The sequence below is a fragment of the Gekko japonicus genome, unplaced genomic scaffold (assembly GCF_001447785.1).
Source record: "Gekko japonicus isolate JY-2015 unplaced genomic scaffold, Gekko_japonicus_V1.1 scaffold52, whole genome shotgun sequence".
Classification (NCBI taxonomy): Eukaryota; Metazoa; Chordata; class Lepidosauria; order Squamata; family Gekkonidae; genus Gekko; species Gekko japonicus.
In genome coordinates, this window is record NW_015168653.1 from 1,497,347 (window position 1) to 1,513,157 (window position 15,811).

The 15,811-nt window shown below is 44.4% G+C and overlaps 1 protein-coding gene across 1 annotated transcript in view; it reads right to left on the reverse strand.

Annotated features, from left to right (window-relative positions):
* The window catches only part of UBAC2 (UBA domain containing 2), a 117,115-nt gene extending 105,933 nt beyond the window's left edge, over positions 1–11,182 (reverse strand). The window contains exons 1-4 of the mRNA XM_015415096.1: positions 11,104–11,182; positions 10,314–10,441; positions 7,422–7,541; positions 3,553–3,659 (exon numbers count right to left, since the gene is read on the reverse strand). Coding sequence (XP_015270582.1) covers positions 3,553–3,659; positions 7,422–7,541; positions 10,314–10,441; positions 11,104–11,182 — 434 coding nt within the window. The remainder of the gene's footprint in view (positions 1–3,552; positions 3,660–7,421; positions 7,542–10,313; positions 10,442–11,103) is intronic.
* Between the last annotated feature and the right edge of the window lie 4,629 nt (positions 11,183–15,811).

Genomic DNA, 15,811 nt, shown 5'->3' on the forward strand with positions numbered 1-15,811 from the left:
TAACCCTCTATCTAAGCCCTTCAATACATCCAGGGCTTTTTTTTGTAGAAAAAGCCCAGCAGGAACTCATTAGCATAATAGACCACACACAACAGCAGAAACTCATTAGCACATTAGGCCACACCCCTGACAACACAGCTCATTAGCATACTAGACCGCACCCCCATGTTACCAGAAGTCTGGTCATCCAGCCACACCCACCTTTTGCTTCTTATTCATACTTTGCAGTGAGAGAGAAAAGGGTTTTATTGTATTTAGCCATAGGCCATTACAAATCAGAGAAAAATACTATAAAACATAGATAATTATATAAAATAGAGTACATTTTTTAAAATAGAGTCTTCTCTATTTTGTTTACCTTGTTTGTTGTCAAAACACTGGGCTTTTTTTGTAGCAGGAACTCCTTTGCATGTTAGGCCACACACCCCTAAAGTAGCCAATCCTAATGAGTTTCTGCTGTTGGGCGTGGCCTATTATGCTAATGAGTTCCTGCTGGGCGTGGCCAACTCGGGAGCCAGCCGGAACTCCATTCCTGTGAGTTCCTGCCCAAAAATAGCCCTGAATACATCTAAGATCTAGCAGCCCCCAAAGATGTCACTTTTTGAGAATCAGAAATAAGAAATTTTGGCACATCAATTGATGTGATTCTTAAATATGTATTTTGCTGTGGCAAGGCAATGTCACTGGAGGAAAAGGAAATGGGGATTTTTGATGATTTTCTCCTCCTACTCCCCATGCTGTTCCTCAGGACCACTGACAAAATTTTGTGACACAAGAAGGCTGTACGAGGTGATGAGCAGTGTTCCCTCTAAGCTGAGTTAGTGCGAGCTAGCTCACCGTTTTTTAGCCTCCGGCTCACACATTTTTGTCTTCGCTCAGGAAGCAACTCGAATGATAAAAGGGTTGGAACACTTTCCCTATGAGGAAAGGTTAAGGCGCTTAGGGCTCTTTAGCTTGGAGAAATGATGACTGAGGGGTGACATGATTGAGGTTTATAAGATTATGCATGGGAAAGAGCAGGTAGAGAAAGAGGTACTTTTCTCCCTTTCTCACAATACAAGAACTCGTGGGCACTCCATGAAATTGCTGAGCGGTCGGGTTAGAACGGATAAGAGGAAGTACTTCTTCACCCAAAGAGTGATTAACACTTGGAATTCACTGCCACAGGAAGTGGTGGCGGCTACAAGCATGGACGGCTTCAAAAGGGAATTAGATAAGCATATGGAGCAGAGGTCCATCAGTGGCTATTAGCCACAAGGTATAGATAGGGACTCTGGGGCAAGTGATGTTCTGTCTTCTTGGTGCTTGGGGGGGTCAACAGTGGGAGGACTTCTAATATCCTGGCCCCACTGGTGGACCTCCTGATGGCACCTGGTATTTCTGGCCACTGTGTGACACAGAGTGTTGGACTGGATGGGCCTTTGGCCTGATCCAGCATTGGCGTCTCTTATGTTCTTATGTAACCCCTTTCCATTACTCTGTGCACTTTTCTTATGCCTGTTTGCAGCACTGTTCCCCCACCACTATGGCTTGGGCCCTGTTTTTTGTTTTACTTGAAAGAGCTTCTTTACTGCCTTACGCAACTGATCAGGAATCACATAGTGAATATGATTATGACTAGGGTTGCCAGCCTCCAGGGGGCACCTGGAGATCTCCCATCATTACAACTGATCTCCAGACAACCAAGATCAGTTCCCCTGGAGACAATGGCTGCTTTAGAGGAAGGGCTCTATGGCATTGTGACCCTTTTCAGGTCCCTCCACCCCGAAACCCCGCCCTCCCCAGGCTCCGCCCCCAAAATCTCCAGGTAGTTCCCAAGCCAGAGCTGGCAACCCTAATTATGACAAAGCATCACACGGGAAACTTGGCATGTCAAAAGCAAAGGTCTCGAAAACAAGCTGCTTCTCGGTGCAATCCTGGACAGAGTTATACAATTCTAAATCCACTGGATCCAATGTCCACAATGTATTTATTGAACCTTTAATATACTACACGGAACTATAACTCTGAACGATCTGGATCCCCAATATCTCAGGGAGCTCCTGCTCCCATTCAGACCTCTGCAAACTTTGAGACCTGCTGATGAGACCCTGACTGAAGTTCTGTCTTATGTGGAGGCCCTATCAGGTTGCACAAGAATTCCAGAGCTTTAGAATGCTTCTCCAAAAATGATCCACTCCGCTCCCCTGTTTACAGTATTCAGGATACAGTATTCAGGATACAGTTATACACAATTCTATCATTCTGTTCAGGGGTCATTTCGTAGAAAAAGTGCTAGGGGAACTCATTAGCATAAATCATTAGCATATGCCACACACCCTGACATCAGGGGCCCGGCGATGGACCTGCAAGGCCAGTGGGAGTGCGAGGAAGCCCCGCCAAGGCCCTCCCTGGCCCCAGGCAGGCAGGGGTGGGGAGAGGCGGGGCGGAAGCAACTTACCCTCCCTCTTCTCCTGCCTCCTCCTGGCTGAATGAGGGCTGGAAGCGGGGCGGCCGGAAGCAGGGGGCGGGGCTTCGTCATGTGCCCCGCCCCCCTGCACCTTACCCGGGGGAACTGCGTTCCCCCACGTTCCCCCCCCGAAATGACCTCTGATTCTGTTCTGTCACAGCTAAAGCAATCCTGCTCTTTAACACTTCAAGGCCGCAATGCTAAGAACACCAATCCTGGGAGTAAATTCCACTGACTAAAATGGAGGTTATTTTTGTGTAGACCTGATTAGGCTTGCTGTTCTAATTTCTGGATTTTAATATAAGGATTTAAACACATTCCACATTTTACCACTTTTGGAGAATTAGCTGAAAACAAGCATGGAAATTCTGTCAATAAAATTAACATACTGCATGTGCTTAAAGCAATAATTTATTTCTCTTTAAAAATACAAGAAAATGATTTCTCTATTTGCCCTGTTGCAGAAAAATAAGAAAACTGAACAGATGCTACACAACCACTCAGTGTTTGTATAAAAAGAAGGAAGAAACAGTAAAGGATAACTTTACAAGAATCTTGGTTGCGCAACACAATAAAGACTACTCAGTACAATGGTAACGGGGATTATTTGCATATGAAAGGATGTATTTTTAAAAAGCTGTGAAATCCTAAATAAAATTACATCAATCTGTCCACTGAAATCAATGGGCTTACACTGGAGTAACTCTTAGGGTTGCCAAGTATAGCTTACCTCCGCAGCGGGGTACTCCCGGGTGGATCCTGGAGTGCGTGCACGCTTTGCGTGCGCGCGCCGCACGCACGTCACCAGGAAGTGAAATTATGACGCCGGGCACGCTGGGGGCGGGGTGAGGGGAAAACATAGAGTTTCCCCTCGGATGGTCATGGCCCCACCCCCAGCGTGCCCGGCGTCATAACGTCACTTCCTGGTGACGCGCACGCCGGGGTGCGGTTCTCCCCCGGCCACGATTCCACAGCGGCGGAAATCGGGCCTCCCAAGCGGGGGTTTACCCACCACCCGCCCCCACTTGGCAGCCCTAATAACTCTGCACAGTGTTCCACTGTAACATACCCAGAGTTCAGGAAGCTCCTTAACAGTTACTTACAGTCCTGAAGGCAAGCTGTTGATAGAGACGTCAAAAGAATATTCAACAACTTCTACAAGGAGAAGATCAAACAATACTGACAGCATCCAGGAACCTAGCAGAAAAGACTGAAAAACAGTAAAGAAAGACGTCAGAATCAAGAGCAACTTTTAACAGAGATTTAGCTACTTACTGGGCCATCCTAACTAGAGCTACTCTCTTCCATTTGACCTCCTTGACCTTAGAAGAGTGGAATTCTGCTTAGGGTGGCACAGTTTTCACCAGGAGCCGGGGCACATATGGCTTTTGAAAGACTTTTTTGAGGCCTAAAGATGCTTTTGGCTATAACAGAAGGTGTTCAAAGGGCTCATAACCCAGAGGCAAATATCACAACCCCACAAAGTATCATTATTTCTAAACCTGGTGAGTCAGGATCTGGTGTTTAACTTCTGACACTAGCAAAACTTAGACACACTGCCACATTAGCAGACCAAACATTCAGACTATTAACATTGTAAATATACTATCTAATGAAAATGCTCCTTTAAAAAAACGTCACACACGGGACCAAATCAGAAGACACGGGGCCCCTGTGGAGAAACACCAGGTAGATTTCTGAAGGATTAATGAGTACAGGCGACACAGTACAGAACTAATGGTAGTTTTACACTGTCTTCCTTGTACACTATACTGCATCTACAAGCAGAGCTACGTTCATCAGTTCAGGTTTCCAAATGATTTCTGTTCTTTTAAGTATTTGAGAATTACAGGTAAACCTCAAAATTAAAAGCACTATATACAATGCACATACACACTTGAAACCATGTGACAGCCTCTTGAATGCACATGATAGCTAAAGAAAATACACAAGTTCTCTGCAACCGTTTTGTTCACTAACTTTCATCCTTGCTTATAAACCAGGTGTCCATGCCAGATAGACTACATGCTTAAATCAACAGTATATACATAGGGCACAGAAAATTAAAGCAGCTCCTTACATTTTGGATTTTTTTAAAATAAACCAATTATTTTTAGTTTTGTGTGCATTGTGGTTCCCTAAATCTCCACAATTTTATAACAGGTGCTAAATAAATGACATTTTCCCAAAAAAAATATTCTCTGTGCAGGAATTATATTTGCAAATTATGACAACTATATGGACCAGGAAGCCAACGCACCCTGTAACTCTCCAACCCATATGCTACCACACACACAACACATATATTGCCAGTGCACTGCTGTGACACTGCTTTGCAGCATCAATGGAAACAGGGGACCTTTTCACAGCAAATGAGCTTACTCGGCACAGGAGGGCAGGAAGGGTTGCCTCAGTGCTTCTTGTGGCCCTTTTTTACACACCCAGGAAAATGCTGATTGCCACTTCGGGGTCAGGAAGCAATCCTGGGGGTTTTTTTGTCATCTTCTGAGCGTGGAACAGCGGTCACTGCGGGTGTGGAGGGGGAGGTATTTGTGAATCTCCTGCATTGTGCAGGAGGTTGGACTAGATGACCCTGGAGGTCCCTTCCAACTCTATGATTCTATTATTCTATAATTGCAACTGCATGCATTCTGACCATCTCTGTATATAAGGGATAGTTCCTATTTTAAAACCTGTCTCTGATGAATCGTTGTCTCTATTCTGTGACAATGGTTGCCTTTGGGGGAGATGTTGGGGATGCCTTTTTCATTGTGGCTGGTGGGGGTTGCTAGAGTTGTCTTCAAGGTTCATCTGTCTCTCTCCCCAGGTTCTCTACAACATGAGTCTCTGAACAGATGATGGAAGTATCTTATCTCCAGTACATTCCTTCTAAACGCATGGATGCTGTAGCAACGCACAGCTGATCATTCACATGCCACTGTATCTCCATTCTGGGCAGTTAATAATAACAAATTGTAGGACAACTATGTATTTTGGGGGGCACATGTCTAATTTAAAGAGAAAGCAGCTGCTTGATGTCTGAAACACTGGAGATAGGCTAGTGCAGAGTAAATGAATACAGCTTTCAACAATGTGTGATGTGGAGAATACAGCCTGGTACAAGAATACACTGGTACAAGAGAAAACACTGGTACAAGAACTGGGTTGCTACAAGGGCATCTGTATGTTTATCTGTGAAATCTCAGCAAAAACATAGTTGCCCTTAACTGCAACTGATGTTCGTCAAGTGGTCCTCTGTGCAAGCACACATGGGACGGTGCATGCACAGGCCTGCTGCGAAGAGGACTTACAGGATTCTAGAGCTTTTGTGTCTAAGAGATTGCTCTCCCCCCTCCAGTCCAGAGCCTGCATTTCCCGCCTAAACAGTCATGTGACTGGGAGAAGGGGAGCAAGCTTCCCTCAGTCTTCCTTCCACCACCGTAAGGGGAAGCCCCTGAACACAGAGCAGCCCAGAGGGGGGGAAGGAAGGGAGGGAGAATACACAGCATCACTGCCCCAGACATAGTGTTCCCTCTAAGCTGAGTTAGTGTGAGCTAGCTCACAGTTTTTTAGCCTCCAGCTCACATGTTTTTGTCTTAGCTCAGGAAGAATGGCTCCAGAGCAAACTAATTTATGCAGCAGTCAAATCGCTCGCTCACAACTTTAATGCCAGTAGCTCACAAAGTACGATTTTTGCTCACAAGACTCCACAGCTTAGGGGGAGCCCCCAGACATAGTGTTCATCTATACCTTGTGGCTAATAGCCACTGATGCCCTCTGCTTCATACGTTTATTCAGTCCCCTCTTGGAGCTGTCTATGCTTGTAGCCGCCACCACTTCCTGCGGCAGTGAATTTCACGTGTTATTTACACTTTGGGTGAAAAACTACTTCCTGGTGGTCAGATCTGAGACTGCCAAGGAGGGTGCTGATGCCAGAGAGGGTGCTCGGGCCCGCTTTTCTGGGGAAGTCTGACATTTCTCGGGCTGGGCTCCCAGAGCCTTCTCCCAAACCAGCATGAACTGGCAGCAGTGATCACAGGCCACGGTTTTATGTGCTTCCTCCAAACAGAGTAAGCATGAAGAGTGCTCATCGGACTGGGCCATTTTAGTGCCAAAGTCCGCACATTTTTTTAAACAGGGCCATTCTCCACTGATAGCTAAGGAGAAGGACCACTGAAAATCATACACACAAAAAATCAAGAGGTAACAGCTCTAGAGGCAGTGAAGAAAAGACTGTGGGAAGATCACTCCCCCGTCCCAGTCAAGTGCCCATTTAGGCAGGAAACGTGGGCTCCAGACGGGAAGGGGAGAGGGATCCCTTAGACTCAAAAGCTCTAGAATAGTCCTCTCCATAGCAGGCCTGCATGTGCGCAGTCCCATGTGGGTCGGCAATAAAAGTCACGGAGATGAAAACACTACTGCAGATAAGAGTTCCATTTGGAATGAACTACATCCAAACTGGCCCCTGACTTGGATGGCCCAGGATAGCCCGATTTCGTTAGATCTCAGAAATGAAGCAAGGTTGGCCCTGGTTAGCATTTGGATGGGAGGCCACCAAGGAAGCCCAGGGTCACCACACAGAGGCAAGCAATGACAAACCACCTCTGAACATCTCTTGCCTTGAAAACCCTTTGGGTTGCTGTTCTAGACGTGTTGGCACTTTCCACCACCATATGCAAACCGGTTCCAAAACAGATGAAGGTGCTTCTCTAAATCTAAATGTTGTTGACTAGGTATACTTACTATGGAGGATCAATAGCATTTGTTAGATACACAGATACATTATTTACCAATGAGAGAAAAGAGCAGATTCCTAAAGCTAAAGGGAAGTTACAAGAGTGTTCAATTTGCACTAGGAATGGAGGAACTACTGTCGGTGTGATGCAAGAGGAACTTAAATATATTAAACCATGAAATATGAGGAGATACTCAAATAAATTCCCAGAGAAACATGAAAGGAAACAGAACTTACTGAAAATTTTCTGCTGCCATACCTCCTTTCAAATATCCTAAAGTTATAAATTAGCAAGCTGCTGCAGAATGTGTCTTTGAGATCAAGACATACGGTTCTCCCACAGACCAGCCTCCAGACCTAGGAGATGAAAAAGACACATGTATTTACACTTCCACACGCCTAGAAAAGACTTCAAGTGATGGCGTTTTGGTTACAACTTATAGCTTATGATAAAACATTATATAAGTTGCAGAAAATACAGTTCTCTAAAAAAAATATCTCAAATGCAAATAGGTTTTTCTGAAAACTACTTTACAACAATAAGGTAGTTACAATAACACACTTTTCAATTGCTTTTCAACATTTCTGTTATTGGATACTTGTTAAGTAAGGTAACACTATTCAGATACACATCTGCAGAGAGCGATTTAGGCAAATGATGGCTTGGACCCACCAAAGTGTTTCCGTGGATGAAAGGATTTCTGCCTGTGGAGCATAACCCGCTCACCTCCCCCACATACACACTGCAGCCCCAAATGCTCCCCAAAATGTGCTCCAGTGGATGCAAGCCCATGTTGTCAATTTAACACGTAGTCTAATTTCAAGATGGTAGCCGTATGACTGCCCTTTTTAAAATTCTCTAATCTGCCTTGGGTCTCAGCAAGGAAGGCAGGCTATAAATAAACAAATAAATAAATGTCTTGGGAAGCAGTGATGACAGAGCCTGACAGAGCCTGGTGAGCAGAGCCTAACACCCAGCTCCCATTTAAGTACACACACAGCTTAAAAATGATAATCACAGGAACATCATTTTCTTTCTGGTCCAAAAGAAATCACGACCACAAATTTTGGACCAAGTTGTTTTGTTGGCACATATATACATCACAATGGATGATGATAATCTTAAGGTAAACAAGCACAAAGTGAGCAGCATTACACATTACTCTGAAATACTAGCACTTAAATTAGTTTGCATTCCTTGCACATGCATTCAGTCTTAGAAGTCAAATAGATATGAATAAGCTGCCATAAATGTGACTCTCAATTGTTGTATGTCATCTAGATGAAGAAGAAGAGTAGGTTTTCATACCCTGCTTTTCTCTACCCTAAGGAGTCTCAAAGTGGCTTACAATCTCTTTCCCCCACAACAGGAACCTTGTAAGGTAGATGGGGCGGAGAGCTTAGAGAACTGTGACTGGCCCAAGGTTACCCAACAGGCTTCATGTGGAGGAGTGGGGAATCAAACCCAGTTCTCCAGATTAGAGCCCGCAGCTCTTAACCACTACATCACACTGGTTCTCTAGATGGTAACTGTGGTGGACCAGCGAATGAGATGGTTGAAGGATACACTCTTCAATACCTGGACCTAAAGTTCCATAATGACGACATGATGCTGAAAACTACTGGATGTTGACAGGACACAACTTGGAGTGAGTTATGTGCTGGTACAGTAGTAGTACACCTTGTCCTGATACTCATTTGAGCATTTGCCAATGAGACTCAAAATGATGAGTGCATCCATTGTGCTGCGATGTTACTGTTTTCTAGATGTTCAAGGAATTATAGTTATTTATGCTATATGTAAGGGCCACATTTTTTTCTTATAAAGGGCTTTTCTTCAAACTAAGAACTGGACACCTATTCCACATCACATATATGTATATGAAACCTTGAAAATCTTATTAGAGTAAATCAGATCAAGGAAACCATCTCCCTGCCTTGGCAAGCATAGGCCAAGTGAGGCTTTTATAACCACTATATCCCTACCGCTAAGAAAAGGGGGGGAAATAACTTTACTTGTATTTGCAGTCACTTAGTACAAAAAACACATATTGCTGAGCAAAAATTGTCTAACTGCTGTTGAACAAAGGAAAATAAAATTATGAAAGAACAAAATCCACTTTCCTAAGTGTAAAATTTACCCCTGTAATGGTGAGACAGGCAGGATAATCTTAACAAATAGCCCACTCTGTCTCCCAGCTGTTCCTGGCCTTTTTCACTATTTCTCATATCGATTTTGCATTCTGTTCACCCTAAGGTTGCCAGCCCGTGGCAACCTTAGGAGCTGAGGAAGAGCTGAGGCATCCTGAGGTGCAACCATATCTGTTCCAGATGTACAACCAGATATGATGTCACTGCATCACAGGATACTCTAGGATCTCCCAGAAACCCTATGGTAAAAAGACAGCGTTTCAGGGGGATCCTATAGCGTCCCATGGCACAGTGATGTCAACTGTTTCCTCTCCCACATTTTTTTCCTGCTGCCCCACTGAGAGATGGTGGGGGACCACCCTACTTCCACCCCCAAAGGGGAAAAAAAGCAAAAGCTCTCAAACAGAGTTCTTCTATTAAACTCCATCACATCACTACTTGCCAGCTTCTTGGTGTAGCCTCACCAAAGAACACCCCCCCCCCCACCAGCAGCTAGGTGCTGTCTTTGGAATCTTTGGGAACTTTCAGGAAGTGCTCTAAGGCAGAGCTTTTAATGGAGTGAAAGTTACAGGCATTTCTTTAGGTTAGGGGGGAACTGGAGCTGTATTGTTACTATATGTTTTTAATTATGCATTGCAAGCTGCCTTGAGTCCTGGGGAAAGGTAGAGCATAAATAAACAAAATGGGACCTGCAGAACCAACTGTCTGAACTGAAGTCACTATGTGATTGATCAAGGTGGGCAGCCGTGTTGGTGTGAAGCAACAGAACAAAGTTAGAGTTCAGTGGAACCTTTAAAACGAACAATCTTTTATTCAAGGTGTGAGCTTTTGTGTGCAAGCACATTTCTTCAGACAATGATTAACAGCTATGAGAGAACTCAGCCTCATTCTCAGGCAAATGAAAGGAAGACAGCAAATATGTTTATACTGTACTTAACTGTCATACTCTGTCTATGAACTCATAAATGTTTTGCTTACCTGAAATTCTTCTTTCACTGCTTGCAGATTATATACGAAGAACTTTTGATAATGTTGAAAAAGCAGAGCCAGCAGCAGTGAGAGGGTGCTTGGTATTATTAAGAGGCCCTTGGACAGATGCACTTTATCTTTAAAAGAAAAAGTAAAGGTATACAGTGAGGTTTCAGCTGCAAAAATGAAAGTTAAAAAAAGGACACGGTTTCCCATCAAAATAAAATTTTCTCCAGTCCACCCACCCCAAACTACACATACCTATCCAACATTTATGACAAAAATGAAACTGTGTTTTAATAGTAACATAGCTTTTTACTCAATTTTATTTCAAACCATGTTCTGGCCAAGATAATTCCCATGGAGATTTTGAGTAGTGAATATTATAATATATCTGAAGACAAAACGTACATTGTAATTCATTAGGGCATTTTATTCACAAAATAATACATTCTATACATTAAAGTATGTTTCCTTGGATAACGGATGACAGTGGGAAGCCAGTGTGTAGGACTGTCCCAGGATGTTGGAGTACGACTGAGGAGACCTGGGTTCAAACCTCCACTCAGCTGTGATGCTCATTGCTTGATCCTGCACCAGTCCCTCTCTCTAATCCTAATCTACCTCACAGGGCTGTTGTGAGGACAAAAAGGGAAAGCCATCTGGAGCTCCTTGGAGGAAGGGTGGGATAAAATGCATCAATATAGATCACATATAGATCAATACATAGATTGTCATCCTTATATTCATCACAGTACTCTGTTTATATATCATGTATATACCCCCTTTGCTGGATTACTCTTCTGCAAAGAGTAACCACCACAACAGGAATTGTCAATGGACACTGGTGAAACTGTCAATGGAAATGTTTGAGCCATGGTTCACCATGAACCATTTCTGAATACCTAATTTAGCTCTGGGGAAAACATGAAATCATATTACTGAGCAAGCGTATTTATCATTCCTCAAAATAACAGTCTAGCCCACTTTTGGGATTAGGGGATAGGTATTCTAAATCAGAACATCCGCATCCATTTATGTATATGTGTAAGAAAATATTTTAATCAATATCGAAGTCCTGCTTCACTGTGCAACACAGAGACTCAAAGAGTTTACCAGTATTCAATCAATAGTGTTTATTTTAGGCTTTTCAAACTTTAATGTACAGGAAGTGAGCATCTGGTTATTTTTACTTACTTACATCACAAGGTAGAAAATCCAGAGCCACAACCAACATATAAATGTGACAGTCACCCACAGGGGAAAGTACAGCTGTCTGCAAAATGCTCAACAAAAACAAAATGTCTTCATGTGATCCGGGGGGAAAATGTAAACATGAAGACATGACAGTTTAAGGACATAGACTGTGAGAGGGGGTTTAATCACCAATGTGGTATAATGGTTGGAGTGTCAGACTAGGATCTGGGAGACCCAGATTCGAATCCCCATTCTTCCATGGAATCTTCCTGGGCAACCTTGGGCAAGTCACACTCTCTCATCCTACCTACCCGACAAACAGAGGAGAGGGGAATGACACAAGCCACTTTGAGTTCCCATCGGGAAGAAAGGCAGGGATGAAGTAAGATAAATCCAACCAGTACTCAATTTGGTTAAAGGACATGTCTTCTTTATTTTAGAATGCTACTATCAGTGCGGGGAGCTCAGTTTTTATCAGAAAAACAATGAAGGATGATCAGCTTCACGTCTGTTTATGATGTCGGCATAGATAACTTAAACTGGAGTACAGCAGGCATTCCAACCTATACATACACTCACTCGTATACACAAAGAGGTCCCTTCAGCCGTCCTCTGTTTTACTGCCAGAACACCCTTTGTTTGTGTTTACTCAAAGTGTGAATCCATCTTTCTTGAACTTCTCTCTTTACTGCCAACAGGTTGGGGGGGGGGATTAGGATCCAAGGAGACATACCTCCTTTCAGGATATTTTCATCAATGAGAGCAAGCTGGGCTCAGTCCTCACTCACCTAACACATTTCCTCCACAAGGACAAGTCCAGTTCCTACATCACTTTCTTCCAGGGATATTCAGGGGTCAGATTTTTAAATTTGGGATGGAAGAACAGTGGCACTAGAAACAATTTATTCCCCCCAATCACATTTATGTGATCCCACCTTTCTGCATGGTTAACAAATCACAATTTAAGACACAACAGAGTAAAATAAAACCCCAAACACCCCTCCCTTCCTTAATCCACAGTTTCATTACTCCTTGCATTCACCTCTAGTTTTCTCCTGGCAAGAGAGAAGGATCAGGCTCCCAATTTTTGAGAGGGCCCTACTGTGCTGGCAGTGAAGGGGAAGAGCCTGGGGGTGTTCCAGGATGCCTCAGTAACTATGGAGGTCTAGGTCACAGCCACTGCCAAGGCCTGACTTTTTCCATCTGAGACAGATCAGACAGTTGGCCCCATATCTCAACCCCCAGGACCTGGCTACAATGACCCATGCAATGCTCACTTCCAGATTGGACTATTGTAATTCTCTCTACGTGGGGCTGCCCTTGATTCTGCTCTGGAAACTGTAGCTGGTACAGAATACAGCAGCACGGGTGCTGACTTCGTTGTCTGCGTGGACGCGGATCCACCCAGTGCTATGCAAAATGCACTGGCTGCCTATTGAGCATCGGATCCATTTCAAGGTGTTGGTGCTTACCTTTAAAGCCCTATATGGCCAGGGGCCTGCATATCTGCGACACCACCTCTCCCTCTATGAGCCCCGAAGGCCAACCAACCAACATCTTCTGGTGGTCCCCAGCCCCAGGGACATCCATCTTGCCTCGACTAGAGCCTTCTTAGCCCTGGCCCCTACCTGGTGGAATGAGCTCCCACAGGAGATCAGGGCCCTGCAGGACCTTTTACAGTTCCAAAGGGCCTGCAAGATGGCGCTCTTCTGCCAGGCTTTTAGTTAGGGCGGTGGGCAGCCCCCCTCTCTACTAGGCCCCCCCTCAGCAGGTCAGATCTGTATTATCATCTAATGACCCAAGCTCAAAATAGATTGCATCTGTGAGGCTTTGACTATGATCTGTACCATAGGAATGTTGTTGTATTTTATTGGGGTTTAGCATAAGAACATAAGAGAAGCCAATGTTGGATCAGGCCAATGGCCCATCCAGTCCAACACTGTCACACAGTGGCCAAAAATACCACGTGCCATCAGGAGGTCCAGCAGTGGGGCCAGGACATTAGAAGCCCTCCCACTGTTGCCACCCCCCCAGCACCAAGAATACAGAGCATCACTTGCCCCAGCCTGAGAGTTCCTGTCTATACCTTGTGGCTAATAGCCACTGATGGACCTTTGTTTATCTAATTCCCTCTTGAAGCTGTCCATGCTTGTAGCCGCCGCCACCTCCTGTGGCAGTGAATTCCATGTGTTAATCACTCTTTGGGTGAAGAAATACTTCCTTTTATCTGTTCTAACCCGATTGCTCAGCAATATCATTGAGTGCCCATGAGTTCTCGTATTGTGAAAAAGGGAGAAAAGTACTTCTTTCTCTGTTTATTGGTTATTGTGTGTGATGGAACCCACCCTGAGCCTGCTATGCGGGAAGGGCAGGATACAAATCCAATAAAATAAATAAATAAAATAAGGACAATAACGGATTTATGCAAGAAAAACCTTTATCCTGTCAAAGTTTATAAATGCCTACTAAACATGAAACAATCAGCCCCCCAAAATAATTTTGGTTTTGCTTTTCCAAAGGAACATCAGCAGCATAATAGAATTTTGTGCACAACATAAGCTCAAAAAAAAACGTTCGAAACTTACCCCTGATTTGACAACAAGCCAAATGACTGCACATATTTTAATCTGACCAATAAAGTGAATTGTGATCCCAACAATCCAAAAACAATATAAAAAAAACAGGCCAATTTTCCTGGAAGGCCCTTATTCTGAAAGAAATATAAAACTGATTTCAAATGCCTGCCCTTTTATATGCCTTATGAAAAATTTCTGTACTTCCCAATACAGTTTATTAAATCAGGAAGTACAGCAGCAGGTATGATGCACTCTAAAAAAAAGTCAAAGATTGGCCTTGGCTGCCCTCTGCCTGCCATTAGATATATATTTTTTCCCACCAGTCTAAAGTTTCCTGCCTGCTGAGAAGCCTATTCTACACATCAAACACAGCATTTCAAAGTAAGGTTCTGTTCCTAAAAATACAAATACATTGCAGTAGTTAAATGACTAGCGCTTCCAAGTGGCCGTGACTCACAGAAAGTATTTTTTCGATATGTACACCCCAAAGCCCATTTGAGGGTCGATTGACAGATTAGTACCTTACTGAATATATCCAAATGCACAAACAGATGTGACACAAGCCCCATTTCCCATTCACATGTTTAGCTTTTATTAAGAATGCTTTTTTTCTCAAGGGAGAACTGCCTTTTTTACAGCAGAGAACAAGAGCTGCTGCACGAATGCATATATGTCCAGGGCTATTTTTGGGCAGGAACACACAGGAACGGAGTTCCCGGCTGGCTTCAGAGCTGGCCACGCCCACTACAGCCAAAACCTCTGCCTGCGTGGCTACAGAGGGAAGGCCTGGAGAGCGACCCCCGGTGACTCCGAGACGGGCGGCCCAGGGGCCCCCCTGGAAGGATTGGGGAAGCATTTAAATGACTCCCTGTGCCTTCCCAGCCACGGGGCGCCCAAGCAAGCCAAGGGAAGGCATGGGTGTGGCCTAATATGTTAATGAGATGTGCTGTCAGGGATATGGCTTAATATGCTAATGAGTTTCTGCTGTTGGGTGTGGCCTATTATAGTAATGAGTTCCTGCTGGGCTTTTTCTACAAAAAAAGCCCTGTATGTCACTTGATTTCTCTACGCAATAGCACAGTTAGGTAGTTTCAGACTCTGGAAGATGAAGATGATGAAGAAGAGTTGGATTTATACCCCACCCTTCACTAGGAGTCTCAGAGCAGCTTACAATCTCCTTCCCTTCCTCTCCCCACAACAGACACCCTTGTGAGGTAGGTGGGGCTGAGAGAGCTCTTGTGAGAACAGCTCTGAGAGAAACTGTGACTGACCCAAGGTCACCCAGATGGCTTCATGTGGAGAGAGAACTGCTCTTGAGAGAACACCTTTGCGAGAACTGTGACTGATCCAAGGTCACTCAGATGGCTTCATGTAGAGGAGCAGGGAATCGAACTCGATGCTCCAGATTAGTGTCCGCTGCTCTTAACCACCACACCAAATTGGCTCTTACAGGAGGTGTACTTTAGATAGTAATGTACATTACAGGACAAACATCTGACAAACTTTGCCTTACCCCATCGCACCGCCTCCACAGATAAACACACACGGGGTGCGTTCAGACGGGGGCTTTATACCGGTTAGGGTGCCGGTTCCAACCGTTGTACTCACCGGCGTTCAGACGGGACACATCTGCCTCCTCTCCCTAACCGGTGTAAAGCCCTCTACACCGTTGCACTCTGCCACCAGGTCCCAAGTGGTGGTATACTGAGTGCAACGGTGGCTTCTGGTTTATCC